Source organism: Microcaecilia unicolor, chromosome 9 (genome assembly GCF_901765095.1).
Source record: "Microcaecilia unicolor chromosome 9, aMicUni1.1, whole genome shotgun sequence".
NCBI lineage: Eukaryota > Metazoa > Chordata > Amphibia > Gymnophiona > Siphonopidae > Microcaecilia > Microcaecilia unicolor.
This window is the reverse complement of record NC_044039.1, coordinates 87,814,364-87,828,471: the sequence shown is the minus strand read 5'-3', so window position 1 is coordinate 87,828,471 and position 14,108 is coordinate 87,814,364. Positions and strand designations below refer to the sequence as shown.

Here is a 14,108-nt window from a genome sequence, read left to right as displayed (position 1 = left end):
ACATAAAACATTATCTAATCCACCAGGTCGACCGATAGTGTCAAGTAGAGGATCGTTATTGGAACCGATTTCAATATATATTTATCATTTCTTGAAGCCACTGGTACAAAAAGAATTTACATTAAAGATTCCTGGGACTTTTGGTACGAAGTCCTTGCAGAAGATCCCTTCCACTGTTCCATCTATGCTGAGCAGGCGTCCTCCACCTACAGTCCTGCCAGTGGTTGTGCTATTTCACTATCACATTTTCAATAGTGAGGGACAGACAAGCTCTGAAGGACTCCAGGGAACCTGCCTGTCTCTAGCCATTGAAAACATAATATTGAAACACCACCCCCCACTGGCAGCAGTGCAGCTAGTGGACTCCCGCTCAGCTTAGAGGGAACAGTGGTCTCTTCCCTGACAGGAAATGCGCTAATGAGATTCTCTGTCCTGGTATTCTGCTTCCCTACTTTTTCCTTCTATGAAGGCAGCACTGGTGGACTGATCCTAACTCCAGTTCCTCCTGAAATCAGTGTAACAGCTTTACAATGCTCTTTTGCTGTTTCCATTCTCCTCTTCCCAGGTGCACTGGTTGAGCTAACCAATCGTTAGCTCCCCTTACATTCAGTGGTGCAGTGGCCAGGGGGCCAGAACCAAAGACAAAGCTACTCCCACTGTCACTGAGACAGGAGATCCAGCCCTCTGATCTGGAAGCTGTGAGAACTTTCCAAAGTAAAAAATGCAGCAGGAATATTTCTGGTATACTACTACTACTACTACTACTAATCATTTCTATAGCACTACTAGACGTATGCAGCGCTAGAGGTCCCTGCTTTGCAGTTTCTAGCAGGCAGAATCCAAGGGCTGCCTACACATGTTAAGTGCTGAGTTTCCCTTACAACAGGGCTTGGCAAATCCCAGGTGCCAGGTCACCATGGTGACTAAAAAATCAGACTTGGCATCTAGGTTTTGCCAGCAGAACATATGGGAGGTGGGCAGCTAGGGTTCATCAACAGCAGTCTCTCTACTCTTTAATCCGCCTCCCCCATTCCACCACAGCACTTCATATGCATAAGCACTCATATGCATACATTCTCCCCTCCCCCACCCCACCCCAGTCTCTGGCCAACTGATGATCACAAGCAGAAGGAAAGGCGTCAGGCTTCAGCTTCCTCTTCTGCCGCCCAGTGCTGAACATAAAATTTGAACTGCATGGCTCAAATTTTGCTTTCAGCGCCAAAGCATCAGAGGATGTGGCCCAATGCACAGCCATTCTCCTTTCCTTCAGCTTGTGATTCTCACGGGGGATGAAGGAAGTAGAGTGGGGGGAGGGGAGGACAGAAAGAGAGTGCTGGGTGTCTGTGTACCATAAGAGCGGGGGAGGGAGTGATAGCTGCATGCCTGTGTGCCATAGGAGGGAGGGGTGAGAGGGCTGGGCATTTGTGTGCCACAGGGGTTGGGAGGGAGAGAGATAGTTGGGTGTCTGCACCACAGAGGATACGGGGAGGGAGAGAGAGCTGGGTGCCTGTGTGCCCTGGAGGGAAGAAGAGAGCTGGGTATCTGTACAGCATAAATGGGAGGATCAAGAAAGTTGGGCATCTGTGTGCCACAGGGGGTGGGGAGAAGAGGGAGAGAGAGCTGGATGTCTATGAACTTGAGAGGGACAGATGCAGCAGAAGGGAAGAACATTGAAGTTTGTGTACTAGGGTACAGGAGCTGAGGAGGTATATGTATTAAAAGGAGGAGGAGCAGAGATATTTGAAGGGATTCAGTTATAAGGGGGGATCAATGGGAGACAGTACAGAGGGGTGTATGCCACAGGAAGGTATATGGGGTGATGGTCATTGAGAAAGAGTTATGAGTAAATGCTGTGCAGAAAGTTTGGGTGTGGTAATTGAGAGAGAAAGCGGAGTTGAGAGAGAGCTCTGGGAGAGTGTGTACTGGGGGGAGGCAGAGAGAGAAAGAAAGAAAGAGAGAGCTATGGGGTTGTGTGTGTGTCAGGAGAACGAATGGAGATAGAACAGGAGGGGAAAGGCTTACTTGGGGGACAGGTAAGGATAGAGAGAGGAGATTCAATGTGGAAGCAGAAGCAGCCCCACTGTTACAGAGGAAGAGTTTCTCTAGCAACCCTATTCTAAGATCAGTTAAAAATGATAAAGCATGATTATTTTGAGGGGCGGTACAGGGAAGAGAAGAATTGAGAGAAGCTACTCCAGGGAGGGCAGGAGGGAAAGGGATTTTGAGAGGTTCCTGCATGAAGGGAAGGAGGGGAATGAGGGTTTGAGAAAGACTGCTGTTGGGGGCAGGGATGTGGTACTAAGGCTGCTGCTGGGGCAGTGGCATACCAAGGGGGGGGCAGTCCGCCCCGGGTGCACGCTGGGGGGTGCCGCGGCACGTGCCTGTCAGCTGAGTTCACTAACTTCGCTGCAGCCGGGGCAGAGGGAGCTGCAGCGAAGTTAGCAAACTCAGCTGACAGGTGCGCGCCGTGGCACCCCCCCCCCCCAGCGGCGTGCACCCGGGGGGGTGTCATTTCGCCGGGGGGGGGGGCGCATCAGCGATCTGCCCCGGGTGTCATGCAGGCTAGGATCGCCACTGTGCTGGGGTGGCTGGGAAGGTGATGAAGACAGGCTTTAGGCTGAAGCTGCTGAGAGCAGATGGATGGGAGACAGCCCTCTAGAGGGAGAAACCCTATTACTGGTGGTTGCAGAGCCCTGTTAAGGGTTGGTAATTCTGAACCCCAGCAGGAAGAGTACCCTTAGAGGCTCTTCTGAAGACAAGAAGAGCAGCAGCACTTGGGAGCATTGCTTAAGGCACAGAAGCCTTTAGGAGCAGCTCAGGCAAGAAGAAGGAGCAGCAGCAGCAGCCCTTGGGAGTATCACGATGCACAGAAGCCTTTGGGAGCAGATCAGTACAGAAGGAGGAGCAGCAGCCCTTGGGAGCATCACTTAAGGCAAAGAGGCCTTTGGGAGCAGCTCAGGGCAGAATAAAATGTCCTGCAGGGGGACTATCAGTGCCTAGGGCCAAGAAGAGCAGCTATGGGGAGCCAGGGACAAGGCCTCCAGGGTGGGATAAGCATTAGAGGCCCACAAAGGGAGAAGGCTCCCTGGATGTGGCCAGCACTAGGAGCAAAGTGGAGGAGGACACCTCTTGGGAGATCAGCCAGTCTCCAGAGCCCAGAGAAAGCTTCCAGGAAGCCGCAGAAGGGACAGGCATAGCCAGCCTGGAAGTCCAGCACAATAGCCACCAGTCCAAGAAGTCTCCAGCAGAAGGGTGAGATCTGAGGGGACTGGGAGAGGGTGGACTTGCCAGGAAAGAACAGAAGGGACCTAAGCAATACAGTCACGCCTATACACTGACTTAGCTAAGAAGCTGGCAAGCAAGACTGAAAGGGTTTGAAAGGTGTGAAAGACTATAAATTACTGGTTCTAAAGATCTGAGTTATAGACCAATGCTACTGGTTTCAGTGCACAAGTACTGGGTAAGTACCAAGACTGTTGAAATTTGTTGGTGTTTCTTTATGGTAACTGAATTAATGTGCCAAGAAATCCTCAGGTGCATAAGACAGTGTATATAGAGGTCTAAATAGATAGTTCAATAAAACCTGTTTAATTCATTAGCCAGCTCTGTTCACAGTGATCTTTTGGATTTTTCCTGGGGGGAGAAGAGGGTATTCCCACCTACTAATACTTTTCTTCCCCAGGTGGAGGCACCGAGCACCAAGTGAGTAAGGGACCAATGCCTTTGGGAGGCTCCAGCTAATTTGGGCCCCAGATCCAGGAGTGCCCTGAAGTGGGTGCTACATAGGTTTAAGGCTGAAATATCAAATGCTTGCTTTAGCAAGGTTTCTAGCTTATGACCTTGAACATCCTACACTGCTGAACCTCCTTCGACCAAAACAGTAGTCTTCTTTGTGACCACCGTCCCTAAGGTATCAACCTTGGGCTGCCAAAATTTCTCCTACATCCATGATACCAGTATCAATCTTTTCTGAAACAGCCCAGAGCACTCACTCCCAATGACCCACAGAGAGTCAGAAAAGAAGAGAAAGAAATATTTAGTTATAATGTCTCTTTATTGATTAATGCACCAACATTGAAATACATGGACAAGGAAACAGAATATTACACATACAGGGGGGAATTCTATATATGGTGCGTAAAAAAAATCGGTGCTGAAGAAAACACGCTTAGTGCTGTTCTATAAACCTCGTCTAAAGTTAGGCACGGCTTATAGAATACGCGTAGCGCCTGTTCCTGTGACTAAATTTAGTCATGACCATTTACACCAACTAAAACCTGGTGTAAAACTACATGACTAATTTAGGTGCAGATTAGGCATATTCTCTTAATACTGCATATAAATTTTATGAATGCCCATGACCTGCCCATGCCCCTCCCATGGCCTTTTGAGATCCGCGCAATCTGATATACACATATCACTATTATAGCATATACTTAGTGAGCTATGCGTGTAAATCCTAATTAGTGCAATTAGTACCGATAATTGCTTGCTAGCATCCAATTATCAGCAATGATGGGCTTGTTACCCAATTGAAATCCGAGCACAAAACGGCTACATGCGGAACTCTAGTTGCCATATATAGAACCCGGAAGCAAACATAACCTTCTCTGCCCATCCCAAACCACTTAAACCCCTGCTCCCATCATCCTCATAATCTATACCCAGAGAAACACAAACAAGCAGCCACAACAATTATATACTAATGCACAACTATTGTAAACAGACACAGAATGTTGTTTCGTTTCACCTGCACAGCCCATGGCTGAAAAGGAAGATCATCCCCCCCCCCCCACACACACACACTCTCTCCCTCCACAAAACCCACCAATTTATAGTTTACAAAGTCAGGATTGCCTTTTTGAAATTCTACTTCTCGCAGTGGAGGTGAGAGTGGACCAAAAATGTTCCCAAGTACCCTGAAAGACCTTAGCACCTATCCTAAAACTGCTGCAACTTCTACAAATATTCCCATTAAATTTGTCTCCATTGTATTCAGAATTTAAGTATTTGATGCTGAATATTCTGCCTGTGACCACAAATGGGCTGTAAGATGGTTCACAATAAAACAAATCCTCTTTAATCAAAGGTAGAAACAATTTATATTAATAAAACAACCTAAAAAAAATTGTCCTTGCAGACATACACCCTTTTATTTAACAGAACGTTCACCCAACAACAAGCTTTCAGCATTTTCCAAAATTTCTGCTATTCCTTCTCAACATAAATTGCCATAGATCACAGATTCCATAAATTTTGAGCATTACTTTTACGTCCTTTAGTTCATGGACTCTGAGGCCGATACTCAGAACCTAATACTGGCGATAGAGCCGATTAGCGCTGGTCTAGCACTGGTGTTAATCTGCACATAATGCTCAGAAGGCTTTAGCGCAGGAAACAATATGCATACCACAGATGGCCGCAAATTGTATTTAAGTGTAATCAAACAGATGTTAATGGGGTCATTTGCTATGCCCTCCCAATGCTCAGAAAACTGCGCACAAATAAACCCTGCTCTTACCTCTGGAAACATACCGCCAGCTCAGAGTAGGCATTGGGAGGTTTGAAAAGAGAGATTTTTTTTTCAGCTTAAAATGTGCCAGGTTTGATTTCTTTTGAAAGCAGAAGGAAGCCTAAGCAATCACGTAAATGCCAGTACTGAGAAAGAAATGTGTGTGAGTCCAAGCAAACCCAAAAGTGAAAGCACACTTTTGGGCTCATTTTCAAAAGAGAAGGGCACCCATCTTTCGGCACAAATCAGGAGATGGGTGTCCTTCTCCCAGGGTCGCCCAAATCGGCATATTAGAAAGCTGATTTTGGGCGCCCTCAACTGCTTTCCGTCGCGGGGACAACCAAAGTTACAGGGGCATAGCAAAGGTGGGACTGGGGCGTGTTTAACACATGGGCGTCCTCGGTCGATAATGGAAAAAAGAAGGGCGACCCTGACGAGCACATGGCTGACTTTACTTGGTCCACTTTTTCTTGCGAACAAGCCTCAAAAAGGTGCCCGAACTGACCAGATGACCACCGGAGGGAATCAGGGATGACCTCCCCTTACTCCCCCAGTGGTCACTAACCCCCTCCCACCCTCAAAAAAAATTTTTTTAATATTTTCTGCCAGCCTCAAATATCATACCCAACTCCATGACAGCAGTATGCAGGTCCCTGGAGCAGTTTTAGTGGGTGCAGTGCACTTCAGGCAGGCGGACCCAGGCCCATCCCCCCTTACCTGTTACACTTGTGATGGTAAATGTGAGCCCTTCAAAACCCACCAGAAACCCACTGTACCCACATGTAGGTGCCCCCTTTCACCCCTTAGGGCTATGGTAGTGTTGTACAGTTGTGGGGAGTGGGTTTTGGGGGGAGGGGGTTGGGGGGCTCAGCACCCAAGTTAAGGGAGCTATGCACTTGGAAGCAATTTCTGAAGTCCACTGCAGTGCCCACTAGGGTGCCTGGTTGGTGTCCTGGCATGTCAGGGGGACCAGTGCACTACAAATGCTGGCTCCTCCCACGACCAAAGAGCTTGTATTTGGTCGTTTCTGAGATGGGCGTCCTCGGTTTCCATTATCGCCGAAAAACGGGGACGACCATCTCTAAGGACGACCATCTCTAAGGCTGATATTTGGGCGTCCCTGACCATATTATTGAAACGAAAGATGGCCGCCCATCTTTTTTCGATAATACGGGTTTCCTCGCCCCTTCGCCGGGACGTCCTGCGAGGATGTCCTCGGGAAAACTTGGGCACCCCGTTCGATTATGCCCCTCTTCGTCACCTGTTTTCTGCATTAAATATAAGCCTTTCAAGTGAAAAATTTTTGAAATGTTTATATTGTGTGCTTCATTTCCAGGTTTTCCTGGCACATGTGCACAAGAGCTGCGCTTACCGTGAAATGCTTGTGCATATGTGCCAGGGACGTTCCTCCCTCTTACTTTCGGTCTCACAGCATACATGTAATTTGATTGCTATTAGCTTTGAGCATTGGGGAGCTATTTTTCTGCACTGTTTCTGTGGTATGGGGTGGATGCTGTTCACTATAGCACCAGAGCATTGAGCACCAGGGCCTCTGTGTCTAGTCCACATCCTTTTGTTCTTTTAGGGGCCCTTTTACTAAGCTGTGGTAAAAAGTGACCTGTGATAATTTGGACGCGTGAAATTGGCACGGACTAGGCCATTTTTTTACCATGGCTAGGGAAAAAGGATTTTTTAAAATTGGGCAGTAAATGGCCATGCGCTAAAATTAAAAGGAGCATGTGACTATCTACTACCTGAGTCCTTATCACCACCCATTGACCTAGCGGTAAGGGCTCATGCGCTACTTGCGCAGGAATAATACAGCGTGCGCCAATGTGGCCGCGCTGCCAATTACCTCCAGGAACACCCCTGGCCTACCGCGGGAAACAGTGTGCATCAATGTCGTAATTATTGCTGGTCACCTGCGCTACCCCTGCAGTAGTGCTGATTTGGCACGCGCTACCTGTGCATTAGCTTTACTGTTGCTTAGTCAAAGGGCCTCTTAGTTCTCTATAGTGGGCATTTTATATCTCACATGAGTCTGTGCTGATGCTGCATTGCTGAAGGTTTTGCCTTAGTTCTATTCATCTCTCTCCTGACCTCTCACTCTCTTTCTCCCTGTCTTGTATGAGTGCTTGTCTGTTGTTACCTATTTCTCTCATGATAGTTAGAATTAGAGTCTGAAGATTGTAATCTCCTGGGTTATTGTTTCCAGCTTTCTAGTTGTAACCTGCATTGAATAAAATTTGGTAATTGCGAAATAGAAGATCTGTATAACATAATATGCTCCAAGACCTTTTAGCGGTGGCTGCTTATCTGACAATAAGGGGGGAGAAGCCCCATTGAGCCAGAATAAAAATGAAGCATTTGTGGTACTCACCCCTTCACTGGCATTTTGCGAGGTATTATTCAGCATTTCTTGTAGGGCTCTGACAGACAATGATTGCTCCAACACAAAATTACAGATGCACAGGTCTGGAGGGACATACTGTGGAAAGAAAGTACAGTGATACAAGCATGAAAACTGTAGGCCCGAATCAGTGAGATTCCAGAAGCTCTGTCCTCTTTCATAACAGTTTTGAAGCTACATAAAATTTATTTTGATTCTTTATATACAACCTTTCTGTGATACAATCAAAGTGGGTTATATATTGCATTCAGGTACTTTTCTCTATCCCTAGAGAGCTCACAATCTAAGTTTTGTACCTGGGAGAATGAAAGGTTAAGAGGTCCTATTACTAAGGTTAGGGTTACCATATGGCTCCAGAAAAAGGAGGACGGATTGAGCCAGACGGGTTTTACTTCCATTGCTTTCAATGATAATATAGGAATATAATGGGTCTCTTATCATTTAGTGCGAGCTAATCGTTAGCGTGTGCTAAATCTGTTAGCGCACCTTAGTCTAAGGTGCGCTAACAGATTTAGCACACGCTAATGATTAGCTCGCACTAAATGATAAGAGACCCATTATATTCCTATATTATCATTTAGCAAGCGCTAATCATTAGTGTGCGCTATGGGGCTCATTTTCAAACCCCTTACAAAGTTACATATTAACCTTTGTAAATCTAGGGGACCCCTTTAATAAGCTGCAGCAAAGGGGTCCTGCATTTTTGCCACGTGACAAAGGCCCTTTTACGCCAGTGGGTGAAAGGGCCAAAAAAAAGAAATGCTGGGTGGTAAGTTTGCACTTACTATGCAGCCATTGAGGTGGCGGTAAGGGCTCCTGCACTAACCCAGTGGTAACCAGGCAGCGCACGGAACTGCCCGATTACCAAGGGAATGGGAATGGGGTGAGAACAGTGAAGCTGTATGCCTCTAAGTCATATTCCTGATGCTGGAGACATTTGTCCCAGCAGAGAAATCCATAGTGAAGAGCCTTCAGGCTTAAATAACTTCCTTTGGGATTTGGATAGCAGTAGCAGATGGTGCACTGTCATTTATTTATTTATTTGTTGCATTTGTATCCCACATTTTCCCACCTATTTGCAGGCTCAATGTGGCTTACAATACATCATGAATGGTGAAGGTATAGAAGAGAATGTACATTTAGTATTACAGAAGGATCTTGGTAACATGATAATGATAAGGCATGATAGTAGTTTAACAAGCAAGTGTGATAGACAGTTCTGGATATCTGTATAGGAGTTCACATTTTTTAATCTTTGTGGTATGCTTTGTTAAAGAGATGGGTCTTCAGTGGTTTACGGAAGTTAATTAGCTCATAGATTGTTTTTAAGTTGCGCGGCAGCACGTTCCAGAATTGAGTGCTTAGGAAGGAAAATGTTGACGCATGTGTTAGTTTGTAATTTAGACCTTTGCAGTTGGGGAAGTGAAGTTTAAGGAATGTTCGGGATGATTTTTTAGCATTTCTGGGTGGTAAATCTATCATGTCTGACATGTAGGCTGGGGCGTCTCCGTGAATGATTTTGTGCACTAGGGTGCACTCTTGGAACATGATGCGTTCTTTAAGTGGGAGCCAGTGTAGCTTTTCTCGCAGGGGTTTGGCACATTCGTATTTTGTTTTCCCGAATATGAGTCTAGCTTGGTGTTCTGAGATGTCTGAAGTTTCTTGATTATTTGCTCTTTGCAGCCAGCGTACAGTGTGTTGCAGTAGTCTAGATGACTGAGTACCATTGATTGTACCAGATTGCGGACGACGTTCCTTGTGAAGAAAGGTCTTACTCTTTTCAGTTTCCACATTGAGTGGAACATCTTCTTGGTTGTGTTTTTCACGTGGTTCTCCAGTGTTAGGTGTCGATCAATGGTGACTCCGAGAATTTTTAGGGAGTCCGAAATTGGAAGATTCAGTTTTGGTGTGTTGATGGTGGTGAATTTGTTTGTGTTATATTGCGAGGTAAGTATTAGACATTGGGTTTTTTCTGCATTGAGTTTCAGCTGAAATGCATCCGTCATGAAGCATCCAAAGGCAGTGGGAATGGGTTAAAGCAGAGCAGCACTGGCTAAAACAGAAAAGAACACTGGAAGGTGTGTCGGGGGGGGGGCAGACAGTGGGTATGACCATGTGAATTAGCACAGCCACATTACCGTATGCTGATTAGTGCAGAATGAACACGTGAGCCCTTATCACCTATAAAATGGCAGTAAGGGCTCACGTGCTAATTTTTGTTAATGGCTACATCAGTGCATGGCCATTAATTGGGAAAATGGAAACTTGACCATTCTCTGGCTGTGGCAAAAATGGCCTTAGTGTTATTTGTTACATTTGTATCCCACATTTTCCCACCAATTTGTAGGCTCAATGTGGCTTACATAGTACCGGAGAGGCATTTGCTGACTCCGGTGTGAACAAATACAAAGTGATGTTGTGGTAGGTAAAGTTCGTGTGGCACAGCCACATTAGGGAATCATACAGCGGAAGAGTTGTGTTATGTCCATTATGTACTTTAGTTTTGTTGTGTTGCAAAGATCAGGCATTTAAGTTGGATCGGTAGGGTATACTTTTTTAAACAGGTTAGTTTTTAGTGTTTTCCGGAAGTTTAGGTGGTCATATGTCATTTTCAAGGCTTTTGGTAATTTTATTTATTGCATTTGTATCCCACATTTTCCCACCTCTTTGCGGGCTCAGTGTGGCATTCCACAGTTGTGTGCTTATGTAGGAAAAACTGGATGCGTAAGTTGATTTGTATTTAAGTCCTTTGCAGCTTGGGTAGTGCAGATTTAGATATGTTCGTGTTGATTCGGATGTTTTTCTAGTTGGTAGGTCGATCAAGTCTGTCATGTATCCCGGGGCTTCACCGTAGATAATTTTGTGCAGGAAAGACCCACGTAAGGGCACGCTAAGGCCACTTTTTACCACAGCTTATTAAAAGGACCCCTTTGTGACTCTGGGGAAAAGACAATGACATATGCTGAGCCAGAGACGGAGTGAAAGATTTTCTGTGTGAAGCAGCTATGCTTTCTGCTTGACTGCTGAAGGACAAATGATGCACTATTGCAAGAAAGGCAGTCAGGGAAGGAACAACACAGAATAATTAGCACTTCCATAACTAAGGATGCAAAAAAAACAAGATGGGGAATTTATTTTTAGAGCAGATGCAATTATTCTTAAAGGTTCAAACCATTTCAGGTTAATTTTTTGCCACTGACATTTTTGGCAAGATAGTTTAGAACAAACAATATGTGCATATTGTATCTGAAGAATGGCGAAGCCTTGATTTCTAAGCAGGAGTGGAGCTGGTGCTCCAACAGCCTTTCTCAGTATATTCCGAGCCTCACTCTGATGCTCCAATAGCCTCTCTCAGTCCGTTTCAAGCCTCGCTCTGGCATTGCCAGAGATTGGGAGTACCCTCCAAAGGGAAACTCACAGTGACTTCTGCCATCCCTGTGGGAAACCCACAGTGACGTCTCCCATTCCCATGGGATTCCCGTAGATCCAGAAGTTATGCCTGTAGGTTTTCTGCAGTCCTCATTCCCTTGCAGCTCTTTAGCCTGAACAGTGTTACCTCTTGTACCTGTCCTCCAAACCTCTGAAGTCTAGATCTAAAATAGTTCTTCCTTTTATCAGTTCCTGAACCAGCTGCTCTATGAAGCAGTCACTTATTTCATCTAGGACCTTTACCTTCCCAGCATTTCTTGACATGGTATTTATCCAATCAATATTTATGTAATTGAAATCACCCATTATCTGTTAACATTTCATTATCTGTCTGTTCGTTCTGGCCAGGTAGTGGTAGCATAGCCCCATCATTATTCTCTTTCCCTTCACACATAGAATTTCAATGCATAATGATTTCACATTGCAATCTGTTTCCTAGTGAATTTTTATTCTGTTCAACTTAATTCCTTCTTGAAAATAAAGTGTCAATCCCTCTCCAATCTCCTGGCCTTCATCCTTGCACTGCCTTTGCCTTCTTTCACCCCTCTGTGAGGATAAGAACAAATAACTGGTCTTTCACATCCCTCACTGGTGGCTCTCCATACTGCACTACTGCATGCGTTTCTGCAAGAATGCGGTAGCAGGCAAGCAATACCAATATACCACCATCACACATCTCAAAAAAGAAAATATAACAAAAGCACTAGAAACAAATTCCTCACCAACACATAACAATGCATGCTCTGATGTTTACACCTTGCACTTCCGGCCCGAAGGAAGAGGAAATGACCTTTTTCGGGGGAAGGGGGGGTTCTGATGGGACCTGCCTCACAAGAACGCCAGCTAGGACCTGGCGTTATTTGGCGGCGCTGTTTCACAGCATAGCGCCGTTCGACAACTCTGTTCATGAGGCGCTAGTCTTTGATCATCCGGGAGGAATAGAAAAGGACCTCATTTACATGAGATTGATTACATTTAAATGTCATGTGCGCTGGTGCCTGGCGCACTTGCAGTTTACGGCGGTAATCACGTTGATCATCCCACGTTGTTAAAAGCGTGCGCAAAAACGGTGATAATGGGCTTGCGCATAAGCGTTGACTTTTGATCATGAGGCCTTCAGTGCTGTCTGCTTATTTTTCAGAGCCCTATCTTGATCTTTGGATGATTTTTATATGTTTTAACACCATTTGCACTTCAGCAAAGTAAATTTGTGAAATAGCAATTACCAATCATATACTTTCTCTGACTGGAGAAGACAAAATAGCAGTCTGCTTCTACTTTCTTTTACTTTCCTACTGAGCTGCTAATGGTATTATCAGCCATAGGATTTTCGTGAAGGGTAGACAGTGGTTTGTTTGGCTGCTTGTCAAAAATAAAGCATGTGTGGTGAAATGCCTTGTGTTTCTACCTTTTCCCCATCTAGTCACTCCACTTGATCTGGTCCCTTCATACCAAAAATAAATGGCACAAATGCGAATTTGATTCATACACCTTCATCATTCAATTTATTTAAAGGTATGCAAAACTAAAGTGCCTTCATTTGTCATGTTTTACCTTTCATCAAAAATGAATTTACATTCCTAGTATGTCACCATGGAGGTATGAGTGACTGGAGACAGAGTAAAGGTGAATCAAGGGATGGAAGTAAAGCCCCGTGGCCTTTTTTTTCCAAGTTTACAGTGGAGTTTTAAGACATTTTGCAAGTAAAAGAGTATTTTATGAGCATAAATAGTTGTTTTTCCCATATGTGGGTAAATGTATGAACATATAGCCCGCATATGCATAAGCTTACCCTGACAAAAAGGTGTTTCTGGGGCATGTTTGGAAGGGATTTGTATTTTCACACATACAATTTTCAAAGGGCGTTGTTTTCTAGCTACCATTATTCACAGATTTTCAAAGACTGTGGTGAAAATTCATCTAACTGCCTCAGCACTATCCATATATTATGAAGGGGCAGGTGGCAGGTGAAGCAAGGATGGGACAAGTATCCATAAACTATCCAGCTAACGATGATATGATGTTGCTAATGAATAGCTTATACATTTAGTTTAGGCCTCCAATGGCAAGTATGTATATTCAGTGCCACAAGTTAAGTGATGTAGATGTCCCAGCACATACATGTCCACACATCTAAACCATATAAAACGTTACTCTATAAAACTTCGGATCAAAATGTCTATGTGGTGAAAAGTCAAAAAAGGCAGGAGGCGTATAAATAAGTGCTGCCACAGCTTGTCATTATGACTGCTTACATTGTGCTGACTGCAGGAGAGCTGATACCAAAGTCATCGAAGAGCCTGATTGCTATCTCTGTTCACACAGGTTTGTTCATGTGTCACTCCTATTGGTCCCACCCCTCCAGATCTCATTTCTGACCCCTCTGCCCTGCCTGCCTCTACAAATACCTCCCATGCAACACATTCTCTCCCACAAGTGAGTCCCTTCTACATCCATCCTTGACCGAGGCCCAAACGAGTCCCTCTCTGTGTCTGTCCTACCTGCCTCTCAGTCGCTAGTCCCACATGCTGTCTGTGTCTGTACCTGTGCCTGTGTGTGCAAGTGAGGTACTGTCTGTGAGAAGTGAAGTGATGTCTGTAGGTGTCTGTGGTGCTGTATTGTGTGTGAGTCTGGGTGTTGGTGATGAGGAGCACTCTGGGTGGTGGTGCTGGGAGTTGTTGGCCATGAGCTGCAGGAACATGTGGACTGTAGAGATCATGCTTTACAAGGCACACCAGGAGGAGAGGAGGGCCAACA

General features: G+C 45.3%; 1 protein-coding gene across 1 annotated transcript in view; it reads right to left on the bottom strand.

Annotated features, from left to right (window-relative positions):
• RYR3 (ryanodine receptor 3) overlaps nucleotides 1–14,108 on the bottom strand; it is a 743,078-nt gene that overhangs the window by 675,198 nt on the left and 53,772 nt on the right. The window contains 1 exon segment of the mRNA XM_030213678.1: nucleotides 7,893–8,000. Within this exon segment, the coding sequence (XP_030069538.1) occupies nucleotides 7,893–8,000 (108 nt within the window).